The sequence below is a fragment of the Triticum urartu genome, unplaced genomic scaffold, assembly GCF_003073215.2.
Source record: "Triticum urartu cultivar G1812 unplaced genomic scaffold, Tu2.1 TuUngrouped_contig_8129, whole genome shotgun sequence".
NCBI lineage: Eukaryota > Viridiplantae > Streptophyta > Magnoliopsida > Poales > Poaceae > Triticum > Triticum urartu.
Window position 1 is genome coordinate 1 of NW_024119045.1, and position 16,804 is coordinate 16,804.

At 42.7% G+C, this 16,804-nt stretch overlaps 1 protein-coding gene, 1 long non-coding RNA gene and 1 pseudogene across 3 annotated transcripts; 2 read left to right on the top strand and 1 right to left on the bottom strand.

Moving 5' to 3' along the window:
* Positions 1 to 5,708, top strand: LOC125531799. 2 transcript variants are annotated; one of them, XR_007293523.1, is made up of 7 exons: positions 1 to 66; positions 1,110 to 1,306; positions 1,420 to 1,580; positions 3,605 to 3,679; positions 3,940 to 4,067; positions 5,007 to 5,101; positions 5,385 to 5,708. It is a non-coding gene; the product is annotated as an uncharacterized LOC125531799 (long non-coding RNA). The 2 variants fall into 2 exon arrangements; XR_007293522.1 differs by lacking the exon at positions 1,110 to 1,306.
* Positions 5,709 to 6,429: 721 nt separating this feature from the next.
* On the bottom strand, positions 6,430 to 7,708 carry LOC125531797 (annotated as a pseudogene).
* A 7,129-nt stretch (positions 7,709 to 14,837) lies between these two features.
* On the top strand, positions 14,838 to 16,073 carry LOC125531798. The gene has a single exon (XM_048696063.1). It carries the CDS (start codon positions 14,910 to 14,912, stop codon positions 16,065 to 16,067), a length of 1,158 nt encoding a protein of 385 aa, XP_048552020.1. The 5' UTR covers positions 14,838 to 14,909; the 3' UTR covers positions 16,068 to 16,073.
* The last annotated feature ends 731 nt before the right edge of the window (positions 16,074 to 16,804 follow it).

A 16,804-nucleotide genomic window follows, 5' to 3' on the forward strand; every position in this document is an offset into this window, starting at 1 on the left:
GGGATGGATACAACCGCCAAGATGCAGAGTGGTTGTCGACGGCGGTGGTTTGCTGCCAAGCTGCAGGTGAGAAGGTGATGCGACGGTGATTAGTTTAACATTGATTTGTTTAATGCATGCCATTTTTGTTTGAGCATCTTCAGTATTAACTTGAGTTAATGGCTTGTCAGTTTGCTAATTGGAGTCTTCTGATTGTTAGGCAGATTGTAGATTAGTAAATCTTATGTGCGTCACCAGTTAAATCTCGAACGTTAGAGAATGATCCTGATAATGCACACTATTTTTTCTCATTTACAAATAGTTTTTTTAGGGGTCACACTTACACATGTTGTGTTCAGATGTTAATTGAACATTGGGTGAATTAAATATATATCTCTCAACTACTATTGATATTCATGGCTAAAACCAAATTTCTTATTCAAATTTATTGCCCATGTACATGCGGCGCTGCTTGTGGATCTCCACAGTTCACGACAACTTTGCTGCAACTCACAATAGAGCTCAGATGCCACCAAATATTGTTGCTGAGCTGAATAAATGTTGAAGAATCTTTACGGGAGAGAAAATTGATACCATTCAAATTTATAACACTACAAACCCGAAAACACATACACTATTTGTTATCCTAGAAATTCCATTCCTATAAAGAAAGGACTACCATTCATGGGTATGTAAGCCTTTGTATGTTTCTACTCCTGCATGAAAAAATGTGTTAATACTTGGTACTTTTCTTCTAACTGAAATATAGCTCCAGTTCAGATATTAGTTACTTTATGACTGCTTCTTAAATTTAGTACATTTGTTTTTTATGCCCTCTTTCTGGGGTTGAAAATATGTAAATCGATTCATCTTGAGCTAGCTTGTCATTGTGTTTCTAAATTGAAAGGTCTGTGATTGATTTTATATTCATCCAAACATGTGTGTGGTCTATTTCCTTTGCATGCGTCAGCATATGTATGTTGTTCTTACTGTCTTTACAATGCTTATTTTGTGAAGGACCCACTTGCCTGATGGTGATCGTGATGAAATATTGCTTTTTTCATACAAGTTGATGATACAGTTTGTACATGGCAAAAATAAATAAATTGTAACGCTATCTATTTTACCAGGTAAAAACAGCAGCATGTTTACAGGTGCATGTATCAGTTGTAGGCTACTAGAAGATGTGTGTGACGTAGATCACTAATGATGGTGCACAGATGACTTGATTAAATTTAGCAAAAGAAGTTGTCATTGCAAATCTCTTGATAGACATGCTATTTGCTAATGGTCGGCGTGCTTCAGTGGTAGTTAGTGCAATAGCAAGGTAGTAGTTGCTTATATGTCAGCATACATATCAACCATTAGGGATGCATCAGTTCTTTTCATTATAAATTTCTTATCTGTCATTTGCAGAGTGACCATCTATTAGTTATGCAGGTCGTGAGCGTGGTTGCAAATTATGCACTGCTCCTGCTGGTTACAAGCCTTCATCTCTACAAAAATATGCAGTGAGGTTGCTTGGTTCCTGACAGGGATTGATGTAGTTTGCTTCCCGTCAGAGATTGAAGTTCCTAGGAGATTACTATCGAGAAACTCAGGTTATCCATCACATATTTATGCAAATATCTCGGTAGAATTAGATGTCAGATTATATATGTTACTTACAAATTGTTTGTTTCCTTGAAAGTTACTCATTTTTGTTACCACCGTTGCACAAGATCAACTGTATTTCCATTTTTGTCATCCTTTTTCCGTGAGCTAATTTTGCAAGATGATCGATCAAACTACTCGGAAATGTATTGTACCCTTTAGAGCTCACATAATCTTTTGTACTTTTAGAATGATAGAATTTATGAATTTTGGGTGCAAATAACTCGCCATTTAAATTTGTAACTTGCGCCATTTGGTACAACAATATATATTTTCTTCATTCCAAATACTCTGCATTGCCTTTTTATTCTACCTTCTGAATATTACCGCCAAAAAAATTTCAGTTTATTTATGAATAACCAACCTTAACAGCAGGCTGCTAAGTTTATTTCTTGTTGTTCCAAAAGCCGTTCATTCAATTCTACATTTGTTGGAGTATTTGTTAAAGACATACTTAGGAAAATGCCTTTGAGACTGAGCTTTTGTCAGGATAACTACCTAACACTCATTTTGGCTTTGTGGAAATATGAGTTGCCAGGTTATTTGTTTTCCTGCTTGTCCTTTATCTTCTCTGGCTGGTTGGGCCAGGACTTTGAGTTTCTTCTTATAGGGAAAAATGTGTGCTTTTCCAGTATGTTGGCTGATAGCTTTTCTTCCTTTAGTGTTTCTTCATGGCCTTCTTGAAAAAAAATCTGAACGACTACCTAATGAGTTTGGTCTTGAGCCGTTGGAGCTATAGGCTGTAACATCACACGACCGCTTGCAGCCAACAAATAGTTGGTCCAGCCATTCTTTCAGGAAATATTGCTCCTTTGTATCCTTTTCGGTTCTCATTCCACTTGGTCTGCACATTGAATTGGGGATGTCCAAGCACTTGTGAAATTGACCACGTGCCACTAATGTCGGGTGCGGTGCTGTTCTAACTCCCATTGCTGGATTGCTCCTTGGCCACCAGTAGTAATAGTAGAATAGTCAAGCCCTGATGTCAACTAGATTTGTGCCCTTGCACCTCAAGGTTCCACTCCCTCGTCTGCCCCTTCCCCTCTCTCCTTTTCTATACGTACACCTGTCTTTTTAGTTGAGTAGTTCTATTCTTGTGGTAAGAGCATCAATTAGTACAGACTTTGCCATTTATGCAAGATGATATATATGTTGTTGTCTAGCCTACTCACTGAACCACTGCGATCACCGGAGACAAGGAAGAAACAAGAGAGAGAGAGAGGACACGAGGTTTCCCGGCGCACAAACGCTTCCGGCCGCATGAACATCCCCTTTTATTTCCGGCGAGCTCGAACTCTGCCACACGCACACCACCCCACCGTGAGCGCACATACACTCCCAGAGGCTACATCATCTCTCTCTAGCTACTTTAGCTTTACCACCTGCCAGCACCTTAAGTAGTAGACGTGCACATACACAGCTCATGCACCGGCCACTAAGCCATGCCCACACGCATTAGCTAACCACTAACTACATGCACGCCCACGCACGTCCGCACTACATGCACGCCAACAGCTTGGCTGACCCAGCTGCTCCACTTACGGTGGCACGGCACGAATGACCTGGCCAAGTCTTCGCGTGAACCATCCAGCCACGAACGGCCAGCTCTGTGAGTCCAACCACGAGCGCACGCGTCAAGATTAATGCTGTCAATATAAAGCTTGGTTCAAGATGCTATTCGCTGGTTTGTACAATATTTGTCCCCTTATTTCTGATCTTTTTAGTTTCAGTTTCTGTTGCCGCAGACTAGCAGTTCGAATGCAGAGCTACATCAAAGATCCGCGTCAAATAATTAGGCCAATATAAATAACAAAATTTGGGCATAGTATCGTAGTCGCCTCCATCCTATAGCATCTTAGCTCTCTGTACATTTTGATTGTTCATTTTACTGGCTCCTTCATTTTTGTCTGCTAGCTCAATGATTTGTCATTGTTATAATTGGTTCTTTTCTGTCACTGCTGGTCTTGATCAGATACTGGTGGCATCCGATGGGACAAATTCGGCTGGTCTCTATCCGAGAGGAGAGATCCGGGGAATGTGTGTTGAGGTATGTTAACTCGTCAGAGGAATGCCTCTTTATTTGGTTCCCCTTATTTTATTTATTGCTGCTGGAGCTTCTGTGGTTTCCACTGAAACATATATACTACTTTTGGAGGTAGAAAACGATACGGCTTTGTTTGTACTGAGGCCTGAGTCTGATCATTAGGCATCAATTTCTGGATTACTTTTCAACAAATTTGATAAGTTGGCTGTTCTTTGGTATCCATTTTCGCAACTGGTGAATAATGCTAGATGTATGTAATACAGGCTCTCATCATGTTGGTATATTGTGAATGTTCCATCAAGTTGTGGATGGCTCTGAGGCATGTGACACCAATGATAGATACTCCTGCCGTGTCATGAAGCATTAAGTGCTACAAAAATATTTCACAGGGGTAATTGTTTCTATTCTTTACCAATCTACCATGTCAGATGTTGTTTTATTATTGTTTGTTCTTCGTAGGCATAGCCTATTAATTATTCACTTGTCCGTAGGTATGTATCATGGCTCTAAGTCACGCACATGAGATTTGAGACTTTTTTGGGGGCTAATGATAAATATTGTTGGTGATAAGGAGTGTATGCTTATGTGTTGTACTTTTCATTATCCAATATATGGTTAATATTTATCATTGTCAAAAGAGTGCACCTCGGGATAATGGCTGCGAAATATTTTTCCTATATTATTATGTACTTCAACCTTTTCATATTTCAAAGTGGTTGTGAGAATGGCTATGAAATTGAAGAGGCGGCCAGAGGAGGTAGTGAGGGAGCTGCTCCTTCATCCTCCCCTCCATACTGTCGCTAATACATTATTTTCTCTCATAGATTTAAAGTGATTTTCTCTGTTGTTGCAAAGAATGGTTATTTAAAAAGCTGCAACCCAGTAACTTTGATTTTCACAGGCTACTCTGCCTTCTGCGTCTACCTTGCTGTATAAGAGACCAGTCAGCACTATGTATACCAATGATAACCACACACATGAATTCTGATTTGTGCACAAGGAAGCTCACAAATTTGTGTCCATCCTTTTCGTAGTAATCATATGGCTTGCATATTTTATCAGACTGATCATAGTCACGAAGATCAGACAGATAATATTAGGTAGAGAAGATCAGAAGAAACATTTATATCATATTTTTTTATGATTTTTCTGTAGAAAAGGTACCATGGGTTGATTGTGTTGGATCCCATTACTATATGATGTATTTGACTGCTATTCCTAAGAACTGCTCCTGGACACAGTGCTCTATGTTGACATGCCTTACATTTTATCGTTTCGCCTATCTGTATATTTACTCGGATCTTACATTTTTGTATTTTTGTCAATGCAGGTGTGTTCTTCCTACTATAAAGCAACATGGATTTCTTTAAATTAAATTGTGCATATTGTGGAAAATAAATCTTCTGTGTCCATAGTCATGTTCATGTATGTTCTGAACTGAGACAAATATTCTTCATTGTCTATGCTTTTTCCTTCTGTTAATGATGATAGTGCAGCTCTCCATCTTATTAATTCCTTACCCATTCACTTGAAATATTGCCTAAATATTATTGTTTTTGTAGTTGGTTTAGCAGCCTGACTTAGATCTTCTACATTGCCCATAGAGACTTCAAAAGTGTAGTCATATAGAGAATCTTCAAAAGTGTAGTCATATATTTCACTTGATAAATTCCAGGACATTAATCTATACTGCTTCTATGTGTTTCAGCTGTCACCAGTCCATGGTGAAATAAACAGGAGAATACATGCTTGCAGAAGTTGTCAAGAGGCTCCATTTAACCATCAAAGACCATGAGACCTACCAATCGAGTGATAGAGATGGACACAATCTCTCCTTGTGGAAGAACAATGTATCAATTGCCAACAAATCCAAACATTTCATCCTATCTTACCATGTAGTACTAACTTAACTGCAATGTATCGCTTGTGTCAAAAACTATTTGAATCGCGTATTTGGCTATCTATGATATCAAATCTTTATGTTCTTTCAATATCATGTACACTCGAAAGCAAGGCCATTATATGATAAAAACCCACTTGCACTCCTAAGTTTATCAAAATAATTGCTTTCAGTTCATAGTGGGCTTTCGCCTTTCCTACACAACAAACAATCCAAAATATTTCTATATTGATTCATAGCACTTGATAAACAAATATACATCAAAACTGTATGCTAAAAAAAGGCAAAGAGATCTCTTTTAGTTCTTGGTTCAAGTTTGTCTTGCGCGCCAAATGGCGCGACAGGTCATCTAGTTACTACTAAAAGTAAAACAAGCAAGACAATAAAACATGATTCGCCGCTCCATGGATCCATAAGGGATGTACAATGGTTGATAAGATAGTCTTATCTTAAATCTTACATGTAATTTAGAGATGACAAAAAAGGATGTCTACAATGGGTCATTTCTTAGCCTTATGTTCAATAACTAGTCATTTCTAAAAACATGGTGAGACATATTGTGCTAAGAGATCATCTTTTGTCTTCTCTTAAATAAGAGAAGACGAGCCTTTTCTTACGAGTTCTCGCTCCTCCACCTCATCATTTATCCTACGTATCACTCCTAAGATAGCACCATTGTACATGCCCTAACACATTGACTCGTCCAATTTTGTGTATTGGATGTCTGCATTGATTGCACCCAAAATATGACAAAAAGACACAAATTGCGGTGGAACTCATATTATTAATTTTCAGATGATACATGTATACATCGATTGTTGTATTTTTTTAAAGCAAGTCAAGCGTGTCTTACTACTAAAAATAAAACAAGCAAGACATTAATACATGATTCATAATGCGAACGTTTAAACAAAGCATGCATGCATGAGAATTAGCATAACGTGGTATCTCAATGCTGCTATTTTGCGTGCATGGTAGTATGTAGATGATGTTGCGCGTGAATAGGTGTTTAAGGAACCACTTAGGCACCATTTTTGCCGGCGGCCTGCTGAGAGATGGCCCCGTACTGCGTTGCATCAGCCTCAGATTTCGCGGCATCCTTCTTAGCGGGTGCTGCCTCTTCAGGTCTGGTGGCGGTTTCAGCCTTCTTGATGGACTTCTCGGCAGCAGCTATGCGAGCATCTGCCAAGGTACCGGCAGCTTCTTTCCTGCTAGGGGAGGTAGAAGAACTTGTACCAGCTACTTGCTGAGAACTGACACCATACTTTGATGCAGCAGCGGTAGACTTGGCTGCAGCTTGCTTGGCAGCCGCGGCCTCTTTAGGTGTGGTAGCGGTTTCAGCCTTCTTGGTGAACATCTTAGCAGCATCAGTGTTGCCTTCTTTCCTATTGGGGGAGGTAGAAGAACTTGTACCAGCTGCTTTCCGAGAGATGGCACCATACTTTAATGCATTGTCAACAGACTTTGCTGCGTCTCGCTTGGCAGCCACGACCTTTGCAGGTGTCTTGGCGGTTTCGGCCTTCTTGATGGACTTCTCGGCGGCGGCATAGTGTGCGGCGGCTAAAGTATTGGCTGCTTCTTTCCTGCCTAGGGAGGTAGAAGAACCTTTACCATTTGCCTGCTGAGAGATGGCATTGTACTTTAATGCAGCAGAAGCAGATTTTGCTCCATCTTGCTTGGCAGTCGCGGCACCTTTGCAGGTGTCTTGGCGGTTTCGGCCTTCTTGATGGACTTCTCGGCGGCGGCATAGTGTGCGGCGGCTAAAGTATTGGCTGCTTCTTTCCTGCCTAGGGAGGTAGAAGAACCTTTACCATTTGCCTGCTGAGAGATGGCATTGTACTTTAATGCAGCAGAAGCAGATTTTGCTCCATCTTGCTTGGCAGTCGCGGCCTCTTCTGATGTGGTGGCGCTTTCAGCCTTCTTGATGGACTTCTCGGCGGCAACAACACGTGTAGCTGCTAAGGTAGCGTCAACCCCTTTCTTGCTGGGGGTAGCCATCTTCAATGTGTTCTCCTCCGCAGCGCCATAGGTCTCGGCTGGCCTTATGGCCGCCACCGCCACAATGGTGGTGAGAAACAACATGGCCATGACATTCTTTCCGTTGGCCATTAGTAATTTCTCAAAGTGGTATTTTAAGCGCGCGGAGGATTTGAAATGGTGGAGACACATGATTCATAGAGGTGATAGGCTTTTATAGAGACAGTGTGAGGTCATGACTCTCCCATGAATGTGAGGTCATAAGGGGTCAACAATGAATGTGAGGTCACCAGAGCCCCAGAAAGGTATGTGGTAACCCATTTGTGGAAGCATGCATGCTTGTATGCGTGTTTTGCGTTTTCTTTTCTAGTTTCTCTCTATGTATGGACCGTGGGAACAAAAATAGTTTTCTAAGTGCGAGCTCAGATGCTCTCGAAATCCAGGCCTTCTACTCTTTTCGAGATTGTTGTAGGTACCATTACGTGACTTCCAGCCCAGACCAGGAGGTCCTTCTCGTCGTACTGGAATGGGAGCCCCTAGGGACGCGCGTGAACTCTGAGGGACACCATGCACGACTGTAGGTGCATGTGTATCCGTGTGGTGCATTAATGTGGTGGCAAGTGACGTGACATGAAACAGCTTGTTGCCATGGTGAGCAAGGTGTGACATGAGCAACGACCACGAGAAGTCGTCTCCAATGTTGAAGTCAACCACGTAGATGAATGGGTTGTCCATGATGGCTTAGGATGACCTGGTTGGTGATGAAGCACACAAACTTCACGAAGGACGCTACCTCTTGTAGCATCTAGTAAGCTAGCAATCTGTTGGCCGACGTCGGTCGTGGATGACATTCGATGTGCGTACCGACGATCCTACACCACAGGCCCCAACTGGAGCTACACAAATCTTTAGGCCATGACTCGGATTCAAAGTTTCAAAGTCATGCCACGGGCAGCAGAGTGAGCCACGACTTAGATGAATGCAGACGATTAGGTGCCATGGATCAGAATCCAACCAAGATGGCACCGTCTGTCCTTCGTTCGAACCCTCCTCGTGTGCTACACGATAGACCCACATGTATCGCACTATTCATGCATGTATAGTTCGTTTTGGGGATTTTCCACTCCCTAGCAATGCCACCTCATGCCCCATTTCCCGAATCTCCATGCAGCAATGAACAAACATAATAGCAGGTGCATCTAAGCTTAGGCACCTAAATCACTGCTCCCACGTGGGATGCCTCCACTCTGGCTTGCCACATGGATCTGGCTGTCGTCGTCGCCTCCTCTAAGCTACCTCAAGCTCCTCCTTCACGCGGTTGGCCCCGATGAGCTCTCTTTGCCAGAAGAGGTGGATGAGTAATGCCTCCAAGACCGTGCACCCTCTTTTCCCCTGCATCCACGTGTATGAGGCCCCCTTCCCCGAGGTCCACCACCATCACCGAGTGCGTCCCCGAGCCCTCGACACAATATCCACCAAGCCCACAACCGATGTTGTTGAGTTCGTCCTACGGCCCCCTTCTCCGACATCCTTTAGTGTGGCCTGAAATCACATCAGCGTCGCGTGGAGTCACCCATCACTAATTATCCTGTCGTCAAGAAAGGCGATTTCCCTGATCAGCTCTCCTCCCGTGCTCTAGTGCTACGTGTTTGTTGCTATTGCGGGCTTGGACGGCAAGGTCATAGAGATGGAGGCACCAGCAGCATTGGCGGTCATTTCTTCTTCTACACAACAAGATGATGAGATGCGGCCAATGGCGCCCACACAATGTCACTCATGATAGGTCCCCTATGCAGTTTCTTCGTTGGTCGGCTTTCCTTTTCGCCGGCTTCATGTGATGTTATAAAAAGTAGATGTACCACTTGATACTTTCGCCAACTTCTCTTCATTTCTTTTTCCCTCGGTTATACGAGAGTTATTGATCTACTATCGCTCCTCACATTCGGTCAATCAATAGAAACAACAAGAGATTTGGGGGGATTTGCCTAGGGTTCGGCACCAACAGAGGTGCGAGATTGAGCCAGCCATGGAGCCGGGTCACGACGGCTAAGGTTTAACCCTTTGAAAAATGAGATGCCTCTACTACCAACAAATCATTGCCTTTACTAGGTGAATGGCCGTGCATTGCAACGGGGAACATTCATGAATCCGTGAGTGATATATTCAGGTGATGCTATCAAGAATCAATCAACTTTACGCTCTTGTTAGAACATCGTACATGTGCAATGTATGTATTTCTGCCAACATCTTGCAATGTTTATCTGACTATTTTCAAGGCTGGTCTGTATGCTGGCATGTCTCCTCACCTTGAATCTACGAATATGCCCAGAGAGGGTTTGCTATCAAGAGTATTTAGTTCAGTCAAGTAGTAGACGCATTTTCTTAGCACTGCAATAAAAAGTGTTTTTGTCATGACAATAAATTGCAAGCACAAAAGGAAAGGAACCATTTTTTACCTAATAACCCAACTTTTAAGTAAACTTTGAAGAAAAGGCTCATGAACCACAAAATTGAACAATGTTTAAATGAGTCATTGTTCTTCAGTTTTTTTCATTAGAAACAGGGTGACAGTACGTGTCACTTAGCAGCAAGATTGCAGCCACTATAGCGTCCTTCTACATGTAGCACTTGAAAACTTCCCATCAAACAATGGCAAACTTGACTCACAATGGCATGCTGCGGGTGCCTCGGCTCATCAAGAGTTCTGCCCACATCCAAGAGTTCGGAAGACAAGAAACTTTTCCGCAGAAAAGAAGAAATACTCATAAGAAATATCTAAGGACATCATGATTTACTCATTATGTAAAATATCATCCCTTTTGAGGGTCACCAAGTCTACGTTTTACTCGTTGGACCAAAGAAAATATTGATTACAAAAATTCAGATTGCGAGCTACCTGATCACAAGACTACTTAAAGTGTGAGGAAATTAAACTGACGGAAGCGTGAAAGGCATACAATGGATTGTACCAGTAAATTATATCTGATCATTCTTTGTAAAATAGTAAATATGATAGCCACGATATAATCACCGTATATAGTCTCCTCAGGTTAATGAATGCATCTAGTCCTCGTTGTAATGTAACAACCACACAAGATCAGGGAAGAGAAAAATACCATGTCCAACTCTGGACCTTGATGGGCTTTGTCCTGCCCATTCATCTTTTCCAAACCTATATAACGCATGGCTGTTCCAAATCTGTGTATCCCATAGATTCATGAGAATGCAATTAAAAGGAAATGAAATTGCATCGCTCCCTCCAAGGACCATCTAGGGAGACCACACGATTGTCCTTTTAATGGTTCTTATGAGCTTCTTTTCTGTGAGAAATCATTCGATCTATTCATTTTCAATCATGACAATACAATAAACAATAGGAATAATAAAAATCACATCCATCCTTAGACCATCTAGCAAAGACTACAAGCATTAAAGCGAGCCGAAGACGCGTCGTCGTCATCGCCCTTCCCTCGCCGGAGCCGGGCGGAACTTATTGTAGTAGACAGTCAGGAACTTGTCGTGCTAAGGCCTCGTAGGACCAGTGCACTAAAATAGCAACCCCCGCCGATGAAGAGACCCATAGATCGGAAGGATCCAATCTAGCAACACACAAACGTAGACGAACAAAGACCGGGTCCGAGTAGATCCACCAAAGACAAACCACCTACCGAATCCTGCGAGATCCACCGGAGATACACCTCCACACACTCTTCGACGATGTTAGATGCGCCATCGAGACGGGGGCTAGGCGGGGAGAATCTTATTCAATCTTCAGGAAGCCGTCGTTGTCTTGCCCTCCTTAATTAGCAACACACAACCCTAACAAAATTCAAAGAAACATCTAAAAACGAAGCCCTCTGGTAAGGGATGAGATCCACCATGTCCCCATGGCCCTAGGGCCACCGGAGACGAGGTGGACCGGCAGCGGCGCCAGCGGGAGGCATAGGAACCCTAAGCTTTTTTGGAGAGGAAGCGACGGCTATGGTTCCTCTGAGCTACCTATGCACCGAACTACAACCCTAAAATTATTATAAAAATTGATCATTTACAACATTTATATAAGATGCATAATTCGATGAGCAAAGGGACAATTATGGGTATGAATAGTATCAAATTCAAATGTGACGTCAAATATTAGATGTTGGTACGGTCTACGTTGGTCTTTTTATTTCTCGAGTAGCACATCTACTTTAGGCTTCGAATTTTAAGAGGAGCATTGATCGACCCACTTGGCTGACCATCGCATCTCAACTGACTCCATATAGATCTCTAGACCATAATTAGCAGGGCACGATTACTATACGTGCCGTGCCGTGCCGGCCCGCGTGCTGCGCCCCCAGGCCAACGGGCCGGCACGATGGCCCGTTTAGCACGGTGGGCCGCATATTTTTAGCCTGTTATTTGATGCATTGAGCATTTTTTAGCTTATTTTTACATGTTGGGCCATATATAGATGTATAAAAAAAATAAAAAAACATAATCGGGCCGTGCCGTGCCGGCCCGCATGCCCAGCCTCCAGCACAGGCACGGCCCAGGGCGTGCCACGTGCCGGGCCTAGCTCGTTTAGCCCGTGTCATGCCTGGCTCAAGGTGGGCCGTGCCGGCGTGCTCACGGGCCGGCCCGAAAAAACCGGCCCATTTGGCCAGCTATACTCTAACGACCAACCACTAGCTAGACTAAGAAGGTTGATCGATCATCAATGGGATGCTAATTGTTCTTAGATATACTACTAACTAGAAGGGTTGTGCGCGCTTTGCTGTGCCATTCATGTTGTATAAGGTGTATTTTTTTTTGAAAAGCCAAACCTTTTAAGTTTTTTCAAATTTGAGAGAATATATCAAAATTCATAAGATTAAATCAGTATTTATAGATTCATCATGAAATGAATTTCCATACTTTTTTTGTTTAATATTGTGGATGTTGATATTTTTGCTCTGAACTTGGTCAAAGTTAAAGAAGTTTTACTTTCTACAAAACTAATACCCTTCATATTTTATAACTGATGGAATATTAAGTTAGGCGGGTGGGGAGATGACTGTGTCATCCGCTAACCAACCTATATTTATGTGGGAAAATTTCTGCGTCGGTGGTTGCATGTACTATATTGATACTACAATATCACATGGTGACGTTTCTTTTTTCTATGTGGTGGAAGGGTGCATGGGATTGATATGTTTTTATAGGTCAGTTGCAGCTGATTGATTTGAAAATCATTGGCCCACTCAAAATCGTCAACCAAATCAAAATTGAATACCTCAATTGAATGAAAGAGATTCAAATTTTTGGAATATAGTGAATTAAAAGAATTCAATTGGAGAGGTTGAGAAATTGTTGACCCAGTCAAAATTGGATGATCAATCTATATTGAATACCTTAATTAATTGTGAGGCCTTAAAAATTAGGAAGCATATTGTATAGTATAATAGAATTGGATTATGAAGCTTTGAGAAATTGTTGACCCAATCAAAATCGGATGATCCAATTCTAATTGGAGACCTTAATTGAGTGTGGGCTTTTTAAAACTAGGGAGCTTAGTGTTATAGAGGATTCGTGGACACGATGCAATTTATCTCGACTCTAGGATAGCTATACACATAAAACTAAAGAATAATAACCTTCTCAATTCTCACCTTGCAAAAGTTAGAAAAGATAGGTAGGAGTCCACTGAAAAAGGCAACAATGTCAATGTGAGAACAGAGTGAGGTGGGGGAAAAGAGGCTAGAATGAAGAGAGAGAAAAAGAAACATGAACGCACACAAAATGCTAAAACAAACATAGTTCACATATGATTTTTTTTACTTGTAGAAATCATACTTTCAAGTTTTGAGAAAATATATATCCGTATGAACTTTTCTGCTCCATCCGATCCATATTAATTAGATACATCCGTTTGAGCGACATATAATTTGGATTGGATTGGTTAGCAAGCATAACCATTTAAAAAATCGGAAAAAGTAACCATTTACTACGTACAAAAAAAACATAGCCATTTACTCCCTCCGTTTTTATTTACTCCCCATATTAGTTTTGGTCAAAGTCAAACTTTATAAATTATGACGAAGTTTATAGTCAAAAATATTAACATGTACAATAACAAATCAATACCATTACATTCATTATTGAACATACTTTCACATCATATAAGCCAATTTGGCTCCCGGGCTCAACTGCACCCGCTCCGACGAAAAATATCAAAACAAATACTAGAAAAAATCAAAAAAAAATCCATTTTTTGTGTGGTGGATAATTTGATGCGTGGGGTTTGCTGCAAAGTTCAACTCGTTTGGACATTTGAACAGCTCTCTGCAAAAAGACAAAACCGGGGTCTGTAAAAAAGTTTATTGTTCATGAATTGTTTTGATCCGATTTGTCTTTTTTGCCGAGAGCTGCTCAGATATCCAAATGAGTTGAAATTTGGAGCGGACCTCACGCATCAAATTATCTACCACACAAAAAAATAGATTTATTTGATTTTTTCTAGAATTTGTTTTGAATTTTTTTCTGAGCGGGAGCATCTGAGCCCGGGCTCAGGTGCGGATTTTCGTTTGTTAGGGTAAATATTTATATTCTTTTCTATAAACTTGGTCAAACTTTACAAAGTTTGACTTCAGTCAACTCTAATATGCAAAGTAAATAAAAACGGATGAAGTACTATACCTACAAAAAAAATCATAGGATAAGTACAAGTCGTATAATAGCTTATTTTGTGATATAATCTTATCGCTCAAAGCCATTTTCCTTATTATACCGATTGCATAATGATTGCATGTAGATTTTTTGAAAAGTCAAATCTAACAAAATTTGACCAAGTTTCTAAAGAAAAACATTTACATCTAGAATGTCAAGCATATATCATTAGATTCATCATAAGATGTAGGTTCATATTTTATATATTTGATAATGTAGGTATAAGTAGTTCTCTTTATAAATTTGATCATAATTTGCAAAGTCCGACTTTCAAAAATCTATATGCACTACATTATTAAACGGAGGGGATATCTATTTTCCATGTGTATATGAAAGTTTCCATAAGGCTCAATGTATTATGTATGTTTTTTTAAATGTATTTTGTATGTTTGAAAGACGTAAAGACCCCTGGGATTCAGTGATATTGCAATTTGGGGAGCCTCCATTCGCATCGCACCTGCCATTTCCCATTTTTCCTCTCCACTCACAGCGGACCGGAAAATCTCTCCGGCGGCCGCCGCCGCCGAAGTGCCATCCTCTTCGATCTCTCCTCCTCTTCTCTTCCTCCGTTCCTCACCTGCCTCGCCGGGGCGCCGCATCCCCGCCTCCGAAGCACCATCCCATTCGCACCCGCCTCCATAGGGAATCAATCTCTCTGCCGCCGCCGCCATGCTCCGCCTCCATGGCTGCATCCTCGTGCGGCTCCTCTCTTCCCCCGCCACCTCTCAGGGCCCCCCTCTCCACCGCCCCCTCTCCGCGGCCGCCGCGCCCGGCGTTTCCCCAAACCCTAGCTTGGTCGTCGACGACTACCTCGTCTCCACCTGCGGCCTCACCCGACCCCAGGCACTCAAGGCCTCCGCCAAGCTCTCCCACCTCAAGTCCCCGTCCAAGCCCGACGTCGTCCTCGCCTTCCTCGCCGGCCTCGGCCTCTGCGGCGCCGACGTCGCCGCCCTCGTCGCCAAGGACCCGCTGTTCCTCTGCGCCAAAGTAGAGAAAACTCTAGCCCCCGTCGTCGTTGGGCTCACCGGCCTCGGCCTCTCGCGTACTGAGATCGTGCGCCTCGTCGCGCTCTCCTTCGCCCACTTCTGTTCTAGGTCCATTGTTTCCAAGTTGCGGTACTACCTGCTCCTATTCGGCTCCTCGGAGAACCTCTTCCGGGTGCTCAAGCAAGGCTACCTCGCCGGCGCTGACATCGAGGGGATGGTCAAACCCAACGTCGCGCTCCTACGGCAATGCGGGCTAGATGATTGCAATATCACCAAGTTGTCCCTCCGTGCGCGGGGTGTCCTGAGCAATAAGCCAGAACGCGTCCGGGCGATGGTGGCATGCGCCGAAGGCCTTGGCATGCCTCGTGGCTCGGGGATGTTCAGGCACACGTTGGATGCTGTCAGATTCCTCAGCAAGGAGAAGATCGCCGCCAAAGTGGCCTACTTGAATAAGATGTTCAGGTGGTCAGACGCTGAGGTGAGCATTGTTGTGCGTAACGCTCTGTGTCTGCTGAGGAAGTCAAAGGAATTACTGCAGCGCAGGTCTGATTTCCTCATCTCTGAGGTGGGGTTGGAACCTACCTACATTGCTCAACGGTCAGTAATTATCAATTACAAGCTGGAGGGCTGGATCAAACCCAGGTACTACGTTGTAAAGTTTCTCATGGAAAATGGATTGCTCAAGTGCAACCCAGGCTACTGCTATACCGCTTTCAAGGTGAGAGAGAAGGTATTCATGGAGAAGTTCATTTCCCCTCACACGGAAGTTGCGCCGCACCTCGCCGAAGACTATGCAACAGCTTGTGAAGGGGTAGTGCCGGCTAGATTCAGATTTACATGAACCAAGGACTGGAGAGCAAAAGAGATGTAGATTCAATTTTCTCATTCATGAGGTGCCCGAATATGGTCTTCATCTTTTCATAAGTATCTACGGCATCCTCTTCAAGAAAGCCTTCTTGAAATATAGAATCTAAGACATGCTTACACGAAGAAGGTAGGGCAACATAAAAGCTCTTCAAGTAAACTTCAATTTGGTATTGGGGCACATAGTTAGCCCGGATCCTTAACAGTCTATCCCAAGCATCTTTCAAAGATTCATCGACTAAATAACAAAAAATTCCGAAATCATCTTCATCAAAATTATTAAGACTCTCATTGACAACTCCGGCAGGTTTTACCATAACATTATTTATGAGTTTAGATAGAATAGAAGGATCGTCCAAAGTACTAAAACTCGGGAGAGAACCCCCAACTCTTTTTGGTTTCGACATGGCGAAGGAAAGGCGAGCGGAAAAGAGGGCGAATAAAACGGCAAGGCTGAAGTGGGGGAGAGGAAAACGAGAGGCAAATGGCAAATAATGTAATGCGAGGGATAAGAGTTTGTGATGGGTACTTGGTATATTGACTTTTGTGTAAACTCCCCGGCAACGGCGCCAGAAATCCTTCTTGCTACCTCTTGAGCACTGCGTTGGTTTTTCCCTTGAAGAGGAAAGGGTGATGCAGCAAAGTAGGGTAAGTATTTCCCTCAGTTTTGAGAACAAAGGTATCAATCCAGTAGGAGGCCACGCTCAAGTCCCA